Source organism: Physeter macrocephalus, chromosome 12, assembly GCF_002837175.3.
Source record: "Physeter macrocephalus isolate SW-GA chromosome 12, ASM283717v5, whole genome shotgun sequence".
Taxonomy (NCBI): domain Eukaryota; kingdom Metazoa; phylum Chordata; class Mammalia; order Artiodactyla; family Physeteridae; genus Physeter; species Physeter macrocephalus.
This window is the reverse complement of record NC_041225.1, coordinates 9,736,154-9,756,522: the sequence shown is the minus strand read 5'-3', so window position 1 is coordinate 9,756,522 and position 20,369 is coordinate 9,736,154. Positions and strand designations below refer to the sequence as shown.

Here is a 20,369-nt window from a genome sequence, read left to right as displayed (position 1 = left end):
GCAATAGATGAGAATACTTGTTTTTTTCCACATCCTTGCTGACACCTGTTGGATATATAATGGTATCTCACTGAGGTTTTAAATTGTTTCCCCTTTTCATAGGTTTATTTATTCGCCATTTGACTATTCCCTTTTATATCCCTCCCCTCTTTTTTTCTACTGGTTCACTTGTATTTTTCTTATTGATTTCTGAGAGTTCTTTACATTGGATATAAACCTTTTGTTATTATTTATTTATTTGTTTTTACTGTCTCCACAGTTTTGCCTTTTCCAGAATGTCATATACTTGGAATCTTACAGTATATAGCCTTTTCAGATTGGCTTCTTTCACTTAGTAATATGCATTTAACATTCAGCCATGTCTTTTCATGGCTTGATAGCTCATTTCTTTTGAGTACTGAATAGTATTCCATTGTATAGATATATCACAGTTTATTTATCCTTTCATGTACTAAAGGACATCTATGTTGCTTCCCAGTTTTGGCAATTATGAATAAAGCTGCTATAAACATCCATGTGTAATGTAGGTTCTTGTGTGAACATGTTTTCAACTCTTTGGGTAAGTACCAGATTGCTGGATCATATGATAAGAGTATGTTTAGTTTTGTAAGAAAACACCAAACTGTCTTCCAAAGTGGCTGTACCACCTTGAATTCTCACCAGCAATGAATGGGAGTTCCTGTTGCTAGTATGCATTAATACAACCCATTTCATGTCCAGTAACCTTGCTAAATCCATTAAATAATTTTAAGATACCACTTATCAGAGTAGAAGAATGTCTTATTTCTGGTTTTCTCTTTTTAAGAAATGATTTCCGGATTCTTAGTTTACTGGGACTTTTCCCCCCATGAATGCATCTTGAATTTTAACAAATGCTCTTTCTGTGTCTATTTAAATAATAGTTTTCTTCTTTTTTTAAAGGATTTTTCTCCTTTATTCTTTTAATGTGATGAATTAAATTAGTTTTCAATATTTTAACCATCCTTACATTACTGAAATAAACTCAGCATTGTGGGAAGGTTTTTTTGTAATGAATTCAATTAACTATTATTGGACTATTTAGATATTCTAATTATTCTGTTTCTTTTAAAGTTGTGTTTTTGGAAGAATTTTTCCATTTCATTAAAATTTTCAAATTCATTGGCAAAATTAAAACAAAATAACATGCTTTTATGACCATTTTAATGTCTGCTGGTCTGTAGTGATATTCTCTTATTCATTCATGATACAATTTTTTTGGATCTCTCTCTCTCTTTCTGTCTGTCTCTCTCAGTAATTTCAGCAGAGATTTATATTTTATTAAACTTTTCAAAAAAAACCTTCTGTTCTTTTAGATCTTGTCCATCGAATGTATATTTTCCTTGTCACTAATTTCTGCTCTTAGCTTATTATTTTTTCCTTCTGTTAGAGTTTAATAATTAAGTTTTAGATTGCCTAATTATTCTTAGTGGGAATATTAGCCTGACTTTTCTGAAACCAGAAGTTATTAAACATGCATAAATTTGCTGCTAGGTGCCTCATCACTAAACCTTAATGGTTTTTGATATGTTACACTGTTTTTGTCATTTACTTCCACTTATTGGACAATTGCCGTTATGATCCTTGAACAGACAGATTGTTCAGAAGGACATTTTTTTGTTTTCCAAATATTAAAAACATTAAGATTGATTTCTAAGATTTACTGTGGGCAGAGAATGTTTGTCATCTTTTTGAAATACGTGTCTTTTTTAGAACATGATTAATTCTTATAAATGTTCCTTATGTACTTAAAATCTTGCATTTGCTCTATTTGTTGAGTGTAAAGAGCAAGGTTGTTAATTTCATTAATTTCATTGTCGAAATATTTTATATCCTTACCAATTTTGCAAATTTTATGTGCTTCACAGTAGTTATTATTATAGGTGTGTTAAAAATTTCCACATTAATGCCGATTTACCAGTTTCTCCTTGTATCAATTTCTCCAGTTTTTGCTTTACATATTTCAAGCTTTGTTAGTTGTGTACAATTGTACAGTTGGTGTTTCTTCTTTGTGTTTTTTTCTTGTATATCATATAGTTCCCCTCTTTATCTCTAATATGTATATATCCTTCCTCAAACTCTATCTTTTGCATCTCTTTATTTTCTATCTTCCTGTGCTGTTTTTGTGTTGCATTTACATTTTCTAAGTAGTATAGAACTGAATGTTGTTTTGAAAATCCAGTTTGATTTTCTTTATCTTTTCACAGGTGAGATATTTACTCTTATTTAGGTATGGATTGGCCAAAAAGTTCGTTCAGGTTTCCCATGTTATGAAAACCCGAACGAACTTTTTGGCCAACCGAATATTTGGATTAATTTCTACTCTTTGGTTTGACTTTTTGGTTTACTATGTTTTATCTTTGAATTTTGTTCTTCTTCTCTCCTATCTAATGTTGGATTAAAATTTGCATTGTATATTCTTTTGTCCTTCTGCTGGCTTGGAAGTTATACATTATATATTATTTCAGTATTTTCCCTTAAAATTTCAACATATTCATTCAACTACAAATTTTCCTACAGCAATATAGAGTTATTCTGTACTTCTTTTTTCCTCCTGAATACATCAGGAACTTAGCACGCATTAGCTACTATTAACACCCCTCTCATTCTCTGATTGCTGTCTTGAATTGTTTTACCTTTAATAATTCCTATGAAATATTTAAGACATACAAAAGTTATAAAGTTAATATTTACAATAAGTATCCATGTACCCGCAACCCAGCGTGCCCCTCCCTGTTCACTTCTTTCATTATCCAAACTTCACCTCCCAAGGTCACTGCTATCCTGGTTTTAGTATAACTTCCCTATTTTTCTTTATACTGTTATTGAAAAAATATGACTTCCTAAACAGCGTATAATATATATGTTTAAAATTTTTATACATTATATCAAACTTCTCCAATATTCTATAGTTTTTGTGCAACTTAAATATTTTGCTCAATATTAGTTTGTGTGACCCATCCATATTGATATATGTACTCATAGTTTTTTCATTTTCATGGCTATAGTGTATTGTATTTAATTTTATGAATAAACCACAATTTATATAATCATTTTTCTAGGTGGACAGTTTGGTTGTTTCCAGTGCTTTTTTTTTTTTTTTTTTGGTATTATAAACGTTTCTCCAAATGTTCTTGAACATGGCTTCTTGCACGCATGTGACTGATTTTGTTGGAACATGCAAATTCAGTAGTGAATTGTTGGGATATGGGAAATGCTATCTTCAACTTTAATATATTGCTAATAATTCTTCAAAGTGATTTTAACCAATTTTTTACTCCCTTTTGCAATATGAATGTTTCTACAGCTCCCTATCTTTGCCAACATTTTGCTAATTTGATGAGTATGAAATGACGTCTTCTAATGGTTTGAATTTGTTGTTTCCTAATTACTAGTGAGGTTGGACATCTTTTCATATGCTTATCAGGATTTAGATTTCCTTTCTGAGAATTTCCCTTTCACGTTTTCTGTCTTTATTCCTATCGAACTGTTTTCTTTTTCTTATTAATTCACAGCAGCTCTTAAAAGTTCTGTATACTAATTCTTTGGCAGGACTTCAGAAAGAAAGGCAAAAGTGTAGGACCATTTGATGGTCAATTTTATGTGTCAACTTAACTGGGTCACATGGCACCCAGACATTAGGTCAAACATTATTCTGAATGAGTCTGTAGGGGTGTTTCTGGGTGAGATTAATATTTGAATCAGTAAACTGAGTAAAGCAGATTGCCCTCCTTAATGTGGATGGGCCCCCATCCAATCAACTGAAGACCTGAATAGAACAAAAAGGCTGAGTAAGAGGGAAATCCTCTTGCCTGACTGTTTGAGCTGGGTCATTGCTTTTTTTCTGGCCTTTGGATTCAGATAAAAACAATGGCTTTTCTTGGGTCTTGAGCCTACTAGCTTTCAGACTGGGACTTGTATCATTATTACTCCTGGCTTTCAAGCCTTTGGACTTGGACTAGAACTACACATCATCTCTCCTGGGTTTCTATCTTGCTGACTGCAGATTTTGGGCCTTATCAGTCTCCATAATCATGTAAACAAGTTTCTTATTTTACATACATAATATATATATACATATATAGGATAAAATATAGATAGGGTATTATATACATATTATATTTTTATATATCCCATTGGTTCTGTTTCTCTGGAGAAGTCTGACTAATACAGATTATGAACTTCACAGAACAGATGGGATCCATCATCTTGTAATCGCCAGTCTAGGGACAAAGCCAGACCAGGCACTCCATGCAAGGGCCTGTCAGAGCTGGAGATTACTTCCTAGATATGAGACCCCTACTCTCCTCTGACACTCTGTGGTCTTGTGCACTTTCCTACCCAGCAGGACACCATCTTGGGGAGGAGTGGGGGAAGAAGGAGTCAGGAAGACTGAGCTTTCATGAGAAAGAAGCCAAATCAGCTTACTCTGGAGACATTTAAACCAGAAGAAAATATAATATTGTAAATTCACAAGTTTAAACTTTCCCCTCCCTCTCTTAACCAGCAGAGTAGAAGCTCAGGAGAAAGATGAGATTAATAATACAACATAAAGAGCTATGGAATTTTCTGCACATTTGAGCATAAGGAATAAACTACAATCCTTTTACAGTTACATTAAAATAATGTCTTAAATAACAAATGTTTAAATCACTATTGCATTAGATTATTATACTTCAACATTTTAAACAATCTCCCCTTTGCTCAAATGAAGTTTACATCTGCTCTTATGATATTTAACACCATTTAACAACATGCATAGCTAAATATTAAAGTGTCTTAATTTATTTAGTAAGGAATACCTGAATTAGGAATTCACACTCCACAAAGGGAAGAAAAAAGGCAAATTTTAACAAGGACATGTTCATATGAATTATTAAAACTGCACAATATGACCTTACCGTTCTGAATACCCACTGTCCCGGGCAAACCTCTGAAATGCACCCATGGGATCTGAGCCTGTGCTTAAGATAAATACCAGGGGAGTTTTGTATGACATGTCTTGATACAGAGAGGGAAGGTCCATGGGTGGTGTTTCTACAAAGGATTTCCCAAGATTTTCTATTACAAAGTCTGTAAGAGCAAAAACCACCTGAAAATTGAAAGGAAAAACATTACAAAAATACTGAATGAGGTTCCAATTCAATAATGTATCAGAAGTTCTAGCCAGAGCCATTAGGCAGGATAAAGAAATAAGGCATCCAAATCAGAAAGGAAGAAGTAAAAATGTCACTATTTGCAGATGATAAGATCTTATACAGTTGACCTTTGAACAACATGAGTTTGAACTGCACAGGTTCACTTATACGTGGATTTTTTCCAATAAAAATGTACTATAGTACTACACAATCCATGGTTGGTTGAATCCTCAGATGAGCAACCACAGATACAGAGGGCTGATTGTAAAGTTATATGTAGATTTTCTATTGTGCAGAGGGCCAGTGCCCCTAATCTCTGCATTGTTCAAGGGTCATCTGTGTATAGAAAATCTTAAAGACTTCACCAAAAAACTGTTAGACCTAATAAATGAATTAAGTAAAGTTGCAGGATACAAAATCAACATACAAAATCAGTTGTGTTTATACACACTACGTGAAATATCTGAAAGAGAGATAAAGAAAACTATCTTAAGTCAGAAAGAACAGAACAAATGTTGTATATTAATGTGTATATGTGGAATCTAGAAAAATGGTATAAATGATCTTATTTGCAAAACAGAAATAGAGACACATATGTAGAGAACAAACGTATGGACACCAAGGGGGGAAAGGGGGCAGGTGGGATGAATTGGGAGATTGGGATTGACATATATACACTATTGATACTATATATAAAATATATAACTAATGAGAACCTACTGTATAGCTCAGGGAACTCTATTCAGTGTACTGTGGTGACCTAAATGGGAAGGAAATCCAAAAAAGAGGGGATATATGTATACATATAACTGATTCACTTTGCTGTACAGTAGAAACTAACACAACACTGTAAAGCAACTATATTCCAATAAAAATTAATTATTAAAAAAAAAACTATCCACTTCCAATAGCATCAAAAACAATAAAATACTTAGGAATACATTTAACCAAGGAAGTGAAAGATTTGTACACTGACAAGATATTGATAAAAGAAATTGAAGAAGACATAAACGAATGGAAAGATATCCTGTGTTTGTGGATTGTAAGAATTAATATTGTTAAAATGTCCATACTACCCAAAGCCATCTATAGATTCAATGCAATCCCTATCAAAATTCCATTGGCATTTTTCACAGAAATAGAAAAAAATTCCTAAATTTATATGGAACCACAAATGACCTGAAATTGCCAAAGCAATCCTGAGAAAGATCAAAGCTGGAGGCAGGACACTTCCTGAATTCAAATTATATTCCAAAGGTGTAGTACTCAAAACAGTATGGTACCGACAAGAAAACAGACACATAGATGAATGGAACACAACTGAGAGCCCAGAAATAAACCCACACATATATGGTCTACTAATATTTGACAAGGAAGCCAAGAATAATCAATGGGGAAAGAATAGTCTCTTCAATAAATGGTGTTGGACAAACTGGACATTCACATGCCGAAGAATGAAATTGGACCGCTATCTTACACCACTCATAAAAATCAACTCAAAATGAATTAAATATTTAAATATAAGACCCAAATCCATAAAACTTCTAGAAGAAAACAGAGAGGAAAAGTTCCTTGACATAGTTTTAACAACGAGTTTTTGGGTATGACACCAAAAGCATAAGCAACGAAAACAAAAATAAACAAGTGGGACTATACCAAACTAAAAAGCTCCTGCACAGCAAAAGAAGTAACCAAGGCCACCTATGGAATGGGAGAAGGTATCTTAAAACCATACATCTGATAAGGTGTTAAAATCCAAAATATGTAAGAAACTCATACAACTCAATAGCAAAAACAAACAATCTGGTTAAAAAATGGGCAAAGGACCTAAATAGGCATGTTTCTAAAGGAGATATACAAATGGCCAACAGGTACATAAAAAGGTGCTCAACATCACTAATTATCAGGGAAATGCAAATCAAAACCACAATGAGATATCACCTCACACCTGTTAGAATTGCTGTTAACAAAAAGACAAGAGATAAGTAGTGTTGGTGGAAAAAAGGGAACCCTTTTGCATTGTTGGCAGGAATGTAAATTGGTGTAGCCACTATGGAAAACAGAATGGAGGTCCCTTAACAAATTAAAAATATAGCTATATATAGCTATATATAGCTATATATAGATGATCCAGTAATCCCACTTCTGGGTATTTATTTGAATGAAATGAACTCACTACCTTGAAGAGATATCTGCACCCCCATATTCATTGCAGCCTTATTCACAATAGCCAAGACATGAAAACAATCTAAATATGCATCCACAGATTAATGGGTAAAGACATTTGGTAAATATATACAATGGAATATCTTGCCATTTGTGATAGCATAGATGGACCTCGAGGACGTTATGTTAAGTGAAATAAATTAGACAGAGAAAGATAAACACTGTATGGTATCACTTACATGTGGAATCTAACAGAGGTGAACTCATAGAAACAGAGAGTAGAATGCTGGTTGCCAGGGTATTGGGAGGGGGAAGAAATGGGGAGATGTTTCAAAGGGTACAAACTTCCAGTTATAAGATGAATAAGTAGTAGGGTTCGAATGTATAGCATGGTGACTCTAGTTAACAATATTATATATTTAAAAGTTAAGAGATTAGATCTGAAATGTTCTCACCACACACACACACACACACACACACACAAACACACACACACACACACACACACACAGTAATTATGTGAGGTGATGGATGTGTTAATTAACCATATTGTGGTAATCATTTTGCAATATATGTATGTATCAAATCATCATGCTGTACACCTCCTAAACAATGTTACTTGTTAGTTATATCTCAGTAAATCTGGAGAACAATAATATAGCTCAGGCAATGTAAATTAAAAAACATGTCTCTTTAGGTAACAATTCTATCATTCTAATATATTTTTATAAAAAGAAAATTATAAAGTAACATTTCCCCCCTCCAAAAATAAGTTTAATAAAATAATGTAACACTCTTGAGAGACACTCAACATAACAGGAAGAGAGGGGAAATTCCTCAACCTGTTAAGAGGTATCAATGAAAACCCCACAGCTAACATCATACTTAATGGTGAAAACTGAATGTTTTTCCTCCTAAGATAGGTACAAGGCAAGTACATCCACTGCCATTACTTCTCTTCAACATTGTCCTGGATGTTCTAACTAGGGCAATTAGTTAAGAAAATAAAATAAAAGATATCTAGATTGGGAAGGAAGAAGTAAAACCATCTCTATTTGCAGATGACAAGATCTTGTATATAGAAAATGCTATGAAACACAGTAAAAGTCTGTTAGAATAAACAAGTTCAGCAGGTTTGCAGTATACAAAAATATACAGCAATCAACTGTATTTCTCTACAGTAGCAGTGAGAAAACCAACAATGAAATTAAGAATGCAATTCCACTTACAATAGCAACAGAAAGAACAAAATACTTAGAAGTAAATTTAACAAGAGAAATGTAAAACTTGGTCTCTGAGAACTACAAAACATTGTTGGAATAAATTAAAGAAGATCCAAATAAATGGAAAACACCCCATGTACATGGATTGGAAGACTTAATGTTGTTAAGATGCCAATACTCCCTAAATTGATCTACAGAGTCCAGTCAAAATTCTGGCTGGTTTCTTTTCAGAAATTTCCAAGCTGGTCCTAAATTCATATGGAAACTCAAGGGACCCAGAATAGCCAAAATAATCTTGAAAAAGAAGAGCAAAGTTGGAAGACTCACACTTCCCAATTTTAAAACTTGCCACAAAGCTACAATAATCAACACAGTGCAGTAGTGGCATAAGGGTAGACATATAGATCAATGGACTAGAACTGATATATTAGAAATAAACTCTCACAATTATGGCCAATTGATTTTTGGCAAGGGTGTCAAGATCATTCAATGGAGAAAGAAGAGTCTTTTAACAAATGATGCTGGGACAACTGGATATTCACATGCAAAAGAATCAAGTTGGCTCCTTACCTAACACTATATAAAAATTAAATCAAAATGGATCAAGGATCTTGATGTAAGAGATAAAGTTTTATAACTCTTAAAAGAAAACATAGGAGTAAATCTTCATGACATTGAATTAGGCAATGGCTTTTTAGATGTGGCATCAAAAGCATGAGTGACAAAAGAAAAACAAATTGGAAATCATCAAAATAAAAATTAAAAATATTTTGTGTTTCAAAGGACACCATAAAGAAAGTGAAAAGACAACCACAGAGTGGGAGAACTTTTTTCTTTCAAATCATGTATCTGTTAAGGAAATTTTATTTAGAATATATAAAGAACTCTTTCAACTCCATAAGAAAAAGACAAATAGTTTTAAAAAATGGTAAAGGATCTGAGTAGACAGTTCTACAAATAGCCAATAAACACAAGAAAATATGCTATCATTAGACACAAGGACACCACAAGAAAATTACAGACCAATATCCTTGATGAACAAAGATGCCAAATCCTCAACAAAATATTAGCGAACCAAGTTCAAAAATACATTAAAAGGATCATACACATAATCAAGTGGGACTTATTCCAGGGATGCAAGGATGGTTCAACATTCACAAATCAGTCACTGTGATACACCACGTTAACAAAATGAAGGATAAAAAACATATAGGCACCTCAATGGATGCAGAAAAAGGCACTTCCCTGGTGGTCTAGTGGTTGCGAGTCTGCCTTCCAATGCAGGGGATGCGAGTTCTATCCCTGGTCAGGGAACTAAGATCCCACATGCTGTGGGGCAACTAAGCCCAGGCACCGCAACTACTGAGCCCAGGCACCACAACTACTGATCCTGCAAGTCACATCTAGAGAGCCCATGTGTCGCAATTACAGAGCTCATGTGCTCTGGAGCCCATGCACCACAACTAGAGAGAAGCCCGTGTGTCACAATGAAGAGCCCGTGCACTGTGACAAAAAATCCTGTGTGCCGCAACTGAGACCTGATGCAGCCATATATAAATAAATAATAAATATAAAAAAATAGATGCAGAAAAAGCATTTGACAAAATTCAATACATATTTATGATAAAAACTTCCAACGAAGTGGGAAAATACCTCAACATAATAAAGGCCATATATGACAAGCCCACGGCTAACATCACACTCAACAGTGAAAAGGTAAAAGCCTTTCCTTTAAGAACAGGAACAAGGCAATGATGCCCACTCTTACTACTTTTATTCAACATATTATTGGAAGTCCTGGACAGAGCAATTAAGTAAGAAAAAAAAAAGACATCCAAATTGGAAAGGAAGAAATAAAACTGTCACTGTCTGCAGATGACATACTGTCATATATGGAAAACACTAAAGACTCTATCAAGAAACTGTTACAACTAATAAATGAATTCAGTAATATTGCAGGATACAAAATCAAGGCACAAAAATCTGTTGTGTTTTTACATACTAATAACAAACTATATGAAAGAGAAAAAAAGAAAGCAATCCCATTTACAATTACATCAAAAAGAATAAAATACCTAGGAATACATTTAACCAAGGGATGAAATACCTGTATATTGAAAACTACAAGACATTAATGACAAAAATTGAAGAAGACACAAATAAGTGGAAAGATATTCTGTGTTCATGGTTGGGAGAATCAATATTGTTAAAATGTCCACAATACCCAAGGAAATTTGCAGATTCAGTGCAATCTCTATCAAAATTCCAATGGCATTTTTCACAGAGGTAGAATAAATAATCCTAAAGTTTGTACAGAACTGCAAAAAAACCTCTAATAGCCAAAGCAATCTTGAGAAAGAAGAAAAGAGCTGGAGGCATCACACTCCCTGATTTCAAACTATGTTACAAAGCCCTAGCAATTAAAGCAGTATGATATTGGCATAAAAACAGACACACAGATCAATGGAATAGAACAAAGAGCCCAGAAATAAACCCAGGCATATATGGTCAGTTAAATTACATCAAAGGGGTCAATAATATAAAATGGGGAAAGGACGGTTTCTTCAATTAATGGTGTTGGGAAAACTAGACAGTCACATGCAAAAGAATGAAACGCAGCCACTATGTTACACTATACACAAATATTTACTCAAAATGGAATAAAGACTCAAACATAAGACTTGAAGCCATAAAAGTCCTAGAAGAAAACATACGCAGTAAGCTCCTTGACACAGGTCTTGGTAATGATTTTTTGAATCTGACACCAAAAGCAAAAGCAAAAAAAGTCAAAATAAATAAATGTGGCTTATACATATTATACACTACACACACATACACACACACTCATACACACATTAGCATACAAGATTTTGTGTGAACATATATTTTCACTTATCATGGTTAAATACTTAGGATCATTTGTTGCTTGTATGTTTAACTTTACAAGAAGCTGCTAAACTGTTTTCCATAGTGGCTGTACCATTTTGCATTACCACCATCAATGAATGAGAGTCCCTGTTGCTTCACATTTTTGACAGCATTTAGTATTACCAGATGTTTTTGTTTGTTTATTTGTTTAATTTTATCCACTCCAATAGGTTTGTAGTTGTATCTTGTTTTGGTTTTAATTTGCCTAATGACTACTGATGTTGAACACATTTTCTTGTGCTTATTTGCTGTCAGTATATCTTCTTTTGAAGTGTCTGTACGATTTTTTGGGCTCATTTTTAAAAACTGGGTCATTTGTTTCCTTATCATTTAGTTTTGAGAGTTCTTTATTGTTAAGTCTGAAACTGTGAGATCTTACCCTATGTGTAAACCCACAAGTTAGTCTGCAACAGAATATATATATATTCTGACAAAAGACATGAGGTTTTCTGGATCAGAGAATCAGATGGTTGTTACTCTTGGTAAAAAGAGTTAGAGCATCATTTTAGCACAGGTGCCTTGAGTCCTCAAAGAGTGATGTGAGAATCAGATGTTACCCCGCACATGCAGTGTGGAGAGGGAGAGCGCCTCACAGGATAGGAACCTCAAAATTATGATAGGAACCTCACATAGGAGCTGCTGGCACGTGAGCCCATCCTCTCCTGTGGAGAGAATGAAAGAGTGAGAATAAGAGCAAGAATGAGCTAGTGAGAGGGAGAGACTGAGAGACAAAGTGGTGTCTTTGACTCTGGAATTTAAACAAATCCTCTCTAAAGAGGGAAGGGAAAGGTCTCTTTATTACCTACCATGGGATGCAAGCAAATGGCTCCTGGCAAATATGTGTGTAAATCTTCACAGAGTGATACACTATCTCCATCTTCCTAGACCTTTTCGATTCAAACATGACATTGCTTAGGAAGCCTGGACTGTGTAGAAACAGTAAGCTCCTTGACACAGGTCTTGGTAATGATTTTTTGAATCTGACACCAAAAGCAAAAGCAAAAAAAGTCAAAATAAATAAATGTGGCTACATCATACTAAAAAGCTTATGCACTGCAAAAGAAACTATCAACAAAATGAAAAGGCAACCTATTGAATAGTAGAAAATATTTGCAAATCTTAGATAAGGGGCTAATATACAAAATATACAAATAACTCATGCAACTCAATAGCAAAAAGCACCCAAACAATCCAATTAAAAAATTGGCAGAAGATTTGAATAGGCATTTTTCCAAAAAAGACATACAGATGGCCAACAGGTACATGAAAAATGACTACTATCAAAAAGACAAGAAATAAGTGTTGGTGAGGATGTTGAGAAAAGGGAACCCCTGGGCATTGTTGGTGGGAATGTAAATTGGTGCAGCCACTATGGAAAACAGTGTCTATGTCTGCAAAAAGTTAAAAATAGCACTACTGTATGATCCAGCACTCACAATTCTGGGTCTTTATCTTAAGAAAATGGAAACACTAACTTGAAAAGATATATGCACCCCATGTTAACTACAGCACTATTTACAATAGCTAGGTCATGGAAACAACCTGTGTCCATCAATGGATAAATGAATAAAGAAAATGTGGTATATATATGTACACACACAATAGAATATTATTCAGGCATGAAAAAGAATGAAATCTTGCCATTTGCAACAACATGAATGGCCCTTGAAGGCATTATACTAAGTGAAATAAGTCAGACAGAGAAAAATAAATATATTACCTCTCTTGTATGTGTAGTCTTAAGAACAGCAACAACAACAACAAACTCCTAGATACAGAGAACAGATTGGTGGTTGCCAGAGAGGGGAAAATGGGTGCAGAGGATGAAAAGGTTAAAAAAAATAAAAAGTGTGTGTGTGTGTGTGTGTGTGTGTGTGTGTGAGAGAGAGAGAGAGAGAGAGAGAGAGAGAGAGAGAGAGAGGGAGAAAGAGAGAGAGAAAGAGAGAGAATGAACATTTCCTAAGGTCGGAACTCTTAACCTAGAATTACAAAATCCTATGTGGGAGAGCATTCATGCATTTTCTAAGAAGACCTGCAACTTTCATCATATTCTTCAAAGGGTCCAAGTGACAAAAAAGAATCCTTGCCCTCAGGCTGACCTGCAGCCTGTGACTGGGAAGGGTGGGCAAGTATCCCTTGTGAAGCCCCTTTGCTTCTCCTGTCAAAGCCTAGGTGGTGCCCAAGGGGAGTGACTCCGCCCACTTCCGGTTCAGGGCTCGATACCACTTCCCATTCTATTTATTTCATATTTGCTCCCATGAGCAGCAGCTCTGACCACAGCATGAAGGCCTGTCTCTGAGCTCTTCTGGGCCCTTCTCCTCTGGGACCCTCTTCTCCCAGTAGGCCCTCCCTCCAGTCCCTGCTAGGCTTCCCCAGCCAGGGCACTACTCCACGTCTAGCTGCTGCTCACCCCTTACCTCCCCACCAAATTGGATGTTGGTATGACACAGGAAATGATTTATATGAGAAGTTGAGAATATCACCCCTTCAAAGAGGACCTCCTTGGTTCCCACCCCAAACTAGCTTTCACTCTATTACTTTTACTGAAACTTCCCATTCATGTCCTTCCAAGAACTTTTTGCAAATGGAAAATATTTTATTCTTTTTTCCCCCCTCTCTCCCAATAGAATGTAAGCCCATAGGAGTATGGACTTTGAATTTTTTCTTTTTCACAATTGTAGCCTCAGTGCCTAGAATACAATAATTACTCACCAAGGTATTTGTTAACTATTCTATGAACAGAAGTTGAGGGAAAGTTACCAGTTTTCAAATATTGGAAGGTGACCCTCAGGTCTTTCCCGAGTATGGTCTTCTCTGGACCAGAGAAATGGGAATGCTGGCTTGGAGACAAGGCCTCACAGCAGGTGGGATCTTGCATGGACATAGCCGACCAGCATCTCTTCTCTAGGAAATCTTCCAGTAGTCATATTTCTACTGTATGATGCAATTTTCCTATCCATAGCTGACTGGACCAGGGGTAAAACTTAAGTCAAGCTGCACCAATCAGAATCTCTCTCTTAAGAATTTGAAACTAGAGGAACAGTTTATAGTTGAGACCTGAGTGCTGAAAATTGCAAAACTACAGAGCTATGTTCATTGAACTGCCCAGGTTATTACTCCTCCTGAAGCATGATTAATTGGCTTTTCCTTGAATTTAATGAGCTACCCCCCAGTATCTTTTAATTTTAATAAATCCTTTTTTTCTTAAACTTATTAAGTTTACTCTCTATGGTTGTAACCTAAAGAACCTTTGCTCATACATAGAGACACAGAACCTGAAACAACAACAATTTCCTATAGTCTAGAATTTTCTAGCTCATGTCTTAATCTTTAAAACTCCTTCTTCTTTGAGGCACCTGCCACTTAGTCATCCTTCATTCTTGTCAGCCTCCAACCTGGTAGCCACTGTCCCATATTCACTGAAGACTTTCCATCTGCTCATAGCTTTCCTCTCCATTCATGTCTGTTCCAGTGATTTATCAACTGTGTCTCACCATCTGGGGTGACACAACCCAGGTTCAGGGTCCATAAGGCTATCCCACATCCTAACCTCACAGTTCCCTGACCTCTAACTCTAATGCACATAATCTCATCACTTCCTCAGTCACCCACACCCATGGCCACGCTCAGGACATTGTCATCACTTAGAACTGCTCATCAGAAATTTTAAGTTCAACTTTGATCACAACCTCTCCCATCCTTCTAGCTGTGCTACTTCTCTAGTCCAACTACATTTGCTTCCAAAGAAACTTTCAAGGTTTTTCCTCTTCTCCCAGTCTATAAGGTCTTTCTTAGATCTCTCCCCATTTATAGAACTACTTTTACCAACAGTCTCAATGGCTTTTTATCCTCTATTCATCTATTGTAATTATTGGTAGCCCAGGTCGACCCCATAGCCTTTCAGTGTTCCTACAGAGATGGCAGAAAATCCTACAGCATAGGCTCAATATTTCCCAACTATGCTTTGGCTTTCTCCAGTGAGTTTTCTTTCTCTCATTTCTCGTAGGAACATCCTCCATTCATTCATTCTGTTGATAACTTGCTGTACTGAAACTCTATACTTCTTTGGTTTCCACGTCACTTCTTTCTCCTGGTGTTCTTCTTGCCCCTCTGCCTCTTCCTTCTCATGGGTTCTTCATCCTTTTTCTCTGCACTTTCAAAGTTGGTGCTCCTCAGGGTTTCATCTTTTGCCCACTTGTCCTCTTATTCTATTATTCCTCTACCATTTTAACAACTCCTGTGGTTTTACTTTCCAACTCAATGCTGATGATTCCCCAGTCTCTATTTCTAAGCCATATTTCTCTCTAGAGTTTTATATCCAGATATTAATTGGTCTCCAGACTACTATACACTCTGATACTGGTGGACACTGCAGACTCAGTGACATCTTTCTCTGACATGTTTTTCCTTTCACATTTGCTTAGTTGTTGATAAAATTATCCCCTTTGGCACCCACACAGAAACTAGGAGCAACACAGTTGCCCCATCTCCACATCACCCTCCATCTCTTTAATCTACTACCTCTATCCTAATTCAGGCTGCCATAATTTTTAAAAAAATTTTTATTGGAGCATAGTTGATTTACAATGCTGTGTTAGTTTCAGGTGTACAGCAAAGTGAATCAGTTATATATATATACATATACCTATCTATACATATATATCCATTCTTTTTCAGATTCTTTTCTCATATAGGTTATTATGGAATATTGAGTAGAGTTCCCTGTGCTATACAGCAGGTCCTTGCTAGTTATATATTTTATATTTAGTAGTGTGTATATGTTAATCCCAATCTCCTAATTTATCACTTACCCCCAAGTTTCCTCTTTGGTAACCATAAGTTTGATTTCGAGATCTGTGAGTTTTTCTGTTTTGTAAATAAGTTCATTTGTATCATTTTTAAAATTAGGTTCCACATATAAGCAATATCATATGATATTTGTCTTTGTCTAACTTCACTTAGTATGATAATCTCTAGGTCTATCCATCTTGCTGCAAATGGCATTATTTTGTTCTTTTTTTATGCAGACTGCTGTAATTTCTTATATAAACTACATCAACCATCTTCAAACTGGTCTTGGTAACTATGGTGTTTTTCTCTTCAAATGCCTTCTTCCCATTGCTGCCAAGATCTGAAAGGCCCATCAATCCCCTGCTAATGCTGTCCAGCAGATCCCTGCCCTCCCTAGCAGAGAGCACAAGTTCCCCATGGCACACACCAGGTAAGGACCACCAGGTTCCTGGCAGGCTCTCCAACCTTTTCTTTCATCATTTTCTGTATAAAACATTGGGTTCTATTAATAACACAAAGTCTTTATTTCTTATTAATAACACAGAGTCACAAACCACTTCCCAAACTTGGCCATTGCTACTCTCTAAACAAATCTAATTCAGTCCATGAATCATAACTGGCTGATGAGCTTTAGTAGAAGTAATTATAACACAGTTCTTTAATGAAAAAATATCCTACCTTTTCTTCTTTACAGCATTTAATAAGAATTAGCTTATGGAAAGAACTTAATTCTGGACGCCAAAAATTATGGCTTGTGGGCACCCTTTCTGTTGTCATGAGTTGATCATCCTCCTTTATTTTAGAATAGGCTTCCTGTTCAGGTGGGTTAAGATAAGTCTCAAAAGATCCTGGAAACACAATTTAAAAATATGGTTTAATTAAAGTTGCTTTGACTTTGATATTAAATAAATATATTTGGTAATTAAAAAATCTCTGCACTTACCATTAGCTTTTTACATTACTGCAAATGTAAATATATTCAATCTCTCCCTACCCAACCTAATTAAAAAATAGTGAATTTAAAATTGGATGAGAAAACGAATTCAAACCACTTGACAAAAGGCAAAGCTAAAACAAATGACAGAGAAGTTAAAAATAAAAGGATGCATAGAGATATATCAATTAATTGTGATGTGACAAAGTGAGAGAGTGGCATGGACATATATACACTATGAAACGTAAAATAGATAGCTGTTATAAAGCAGAAACTAACACACCATTGTAAAGCAATTATACTCCAATAAAGATGTTAAAAAAAATCAAATGTGAGCAAAAACAAACACCTGATGAGATAAGAGTAACATTGGATATATTAGAATTCAAGGCAAATATAATTAAATGGGATGAAATAGTTCAAATTATATTAATTAAAATACAAACCCAATAATAAAAACACAATAAAATAAACCTATATGTGTCAGACAATAGCATAAAAATACATCAAACCATCACTGCTGGAGGCAGAAGAAAAAGCAGAAAAACATATTAGTGATAGGAAATAACACAACTATCAGTCTGTGACAGATAAAGCAAATTAAAAAAATTCTGGTATAAATAATATTTACCATATAAATAATATATGAATAAATTGACATCAGTACAACTTTATGCCCTAATAAACAGAACACATTGCCCTCAACCTCCCTGGAATATTTATAAGAAATGGGCTTGCATCTCACATGAGGCTTAGGATTCTAGTTAGCCCTTACTCTAGTTATAACATGTAGTAAGAATTAGCATTGAAATTCCTGCAGATGGAGAGGGCAGACAGCAGAAGCAAGAAGAACTACAATTCTGCAGCCTGTGGAACAAAAACCACATTCACAGAAAGACAGACAAAATGAAAGGGCAGAGGACTGTGTACCAGATGAAGGAACAAGATAAAACCCCAGAAAAACAACTAAATGAAGTGGAGATATGCAACCTTCCAGAAAAAGAATTCAGAATAATGATAGTGAAAATGACCCAGGACCTCAGTAAAAGAATGGAGGGAAAGATAGAGAAGATGAAAGAAATGTTTAACAAAGACCTAGAAGAATTAAAGAACAAACACCTAGAAGAATTACAGAACAAACACCTAGAAGAATTAAAGAACAAACACCTAGAAGAATTAAAGAACAAACAAACTGAGAGGAACAATACAATAACTGAAATGAAAAATACACTAGAAGGAATCAATAGCAGAATAACTGAGGCAGAAGAACAGATAAGTGTCCGAGAAGGGGAAGAGAGAAAGGACCCGAGACGATATTTGAAGAGATTATAGTCGAAAACTTCCCTAACATGAGAAAGGAAATAGCCACCCAAGTCCAGGAAGTGCAGAGAGTTCCAGGCAGGATAAACCCAAGGAGAAACACAACGTGACACATAGTAATCAAATTGATGAAAATTAAAGACAAAGAAAAATTATTGAAAGCCACAAGGGAAAAATGACAACATACAAGGGAACTCCCATAAAGTTAACAGCTGATTTCTCAGCAGAAACTCTACAAGCCAGAAGGGAGTGGCATGATATATTTAAAGTGATGAAAGGGAAGAACCTACAACCAAGATTACTCTACCCAACAAGGATCTCATTCACATTCACCAGAGAAATGAAAAGCTTTACAGACAAGCGGGAGTTAAGAGAATTCAGCACCACCAAACCAGCTCCACAACAAATGCCAAACGAACTTCTTTAAGTGGGAAACACAAGAGAAGAAAAGGACCTACAAAAAAAGCACAAACCTACAAAAACAAACAAACCCAGAACAATTAAGAAAATGATAATAGGATCATACATATTGATAATTACCTTAAACGTGAATGGATTAAATACTCCAACCAAAAGACACAGGCTCACTGAATGGATACAACGAGACCCATATATATGCTGTCTACAAGAGACCCACTTCAGACCTATGGACACATACAGACTGAAAGCGAGGGAGTGGAAAAATATATTCCATGCAAATGGAAGTCAAAAGAAAGCTGGAGTAGCAATTCTCATACCAGAAAGAGTAGACTTTAAAATAAAGAATGTTACAAGAGACAAGGAAGGACAGTACATAATGATCAAGGGATCAATCCAAGAAGAAGATATAACAATTATAAATATATATGCACCCAATACAGGAGCACCTCAATACAGAAGGCAAATGCTAACAGCTATAAAAGAGGAAATCAACAGTAACACAATAATAGTGGGGGACTTTAACACCTCATTTACACCAATGGACAGATCATCCAGACAGATAATTAATAAGGAAACACAAGCCTTAAATGACACATTAGACCAGACAGATTTAATTGATATTTATAGTACATTCCATCCGAAAACAGCAGATTACACTTTCTTCTCAAATGCACACGGAACATTTTCCAGGATAGATCACATCTTGGGTCACAAATGAAGCCTTGGTAAATTTAAGAAAATTGAAGTCATATCAAGCAACTTTTCCAACCACAATACTATGAGATTAGAAATCAATTACAGGGAAAAAACATTAAAAACACAAACACATGGAGGCTAGACAATATGTTACTAAATAACCAAGAGATTACTGAAGAAATCAAAGAGGAAACAAAAAAATACCTAGAGACAAATTGCAAAGAAAACATAACAATCCAAAACCTATGGGATGCAGCAAAAGCAGTTCTAAGAGGGAAGTTTATAGCAATACAATCCTACCTCAAGAAACAAGAAAAAATCTCAAATAAACAATCTAACCTTACACCTAAAGGAACTAGAGAAAGAAGAACAAACAACACCCAAAGCTAGTAGATGGAAAGAAAGCATAAAGATCAGAGCAGAAAAAAATGAAATACAAATGAGGAAAACAGTAGCAAACGTCAATAAAACTAAAAGCTGCTTCTTTGAAAAGATAAACAAAATTGATAAACCTTTAGCCAGACTCATGAAGAAAAAAAGGGAGAGGACTCAAATCAATAAAATTAGAAATGAAAAGGAGAAGTTACAACAGACCCTGCAGAAATATGAAGCATCATAAGAGACTGCTACAAGCAACTCTATGCCAATAAAATGGACAACCTGGAAGAAATGGACAAATTCTTAGAAAGGTATAGCCTTCCAAGACTGAACCAGGAAGAAATAGAAAATATAAAT

General features: G+C 35.2%; 1 protein-coding gene across 1 annotated transcript in view; it reads right to left on the bottom strand.

Annotated features, from left to right (window-relative positions):
- The window catches only part of DNAH6 (dynein axonemal heavy chain 6), a 300,028-nt gene that overhangs the window by 39,710 nt on the left and 239,949 nt on the right, over window positions 1-20,369 (bottom strand). Inside the window, exons 63-64 of the mRNA XM_024129964.2 lie at window positions 16,943-17,112; window positions 4,920-5,110 (exon numbers count right to left, since the gene is read on the bottom strand). Coding sequence (XP_023985732.1) covers window positions 4,920-5,110; window positions 16,943-17,112 — 361 coding nt within the window. The remainder of the gene's footprint in view (window positions 1-4,919; window positions 5,111-16,942; window positions 17,113-20,369) is intronic.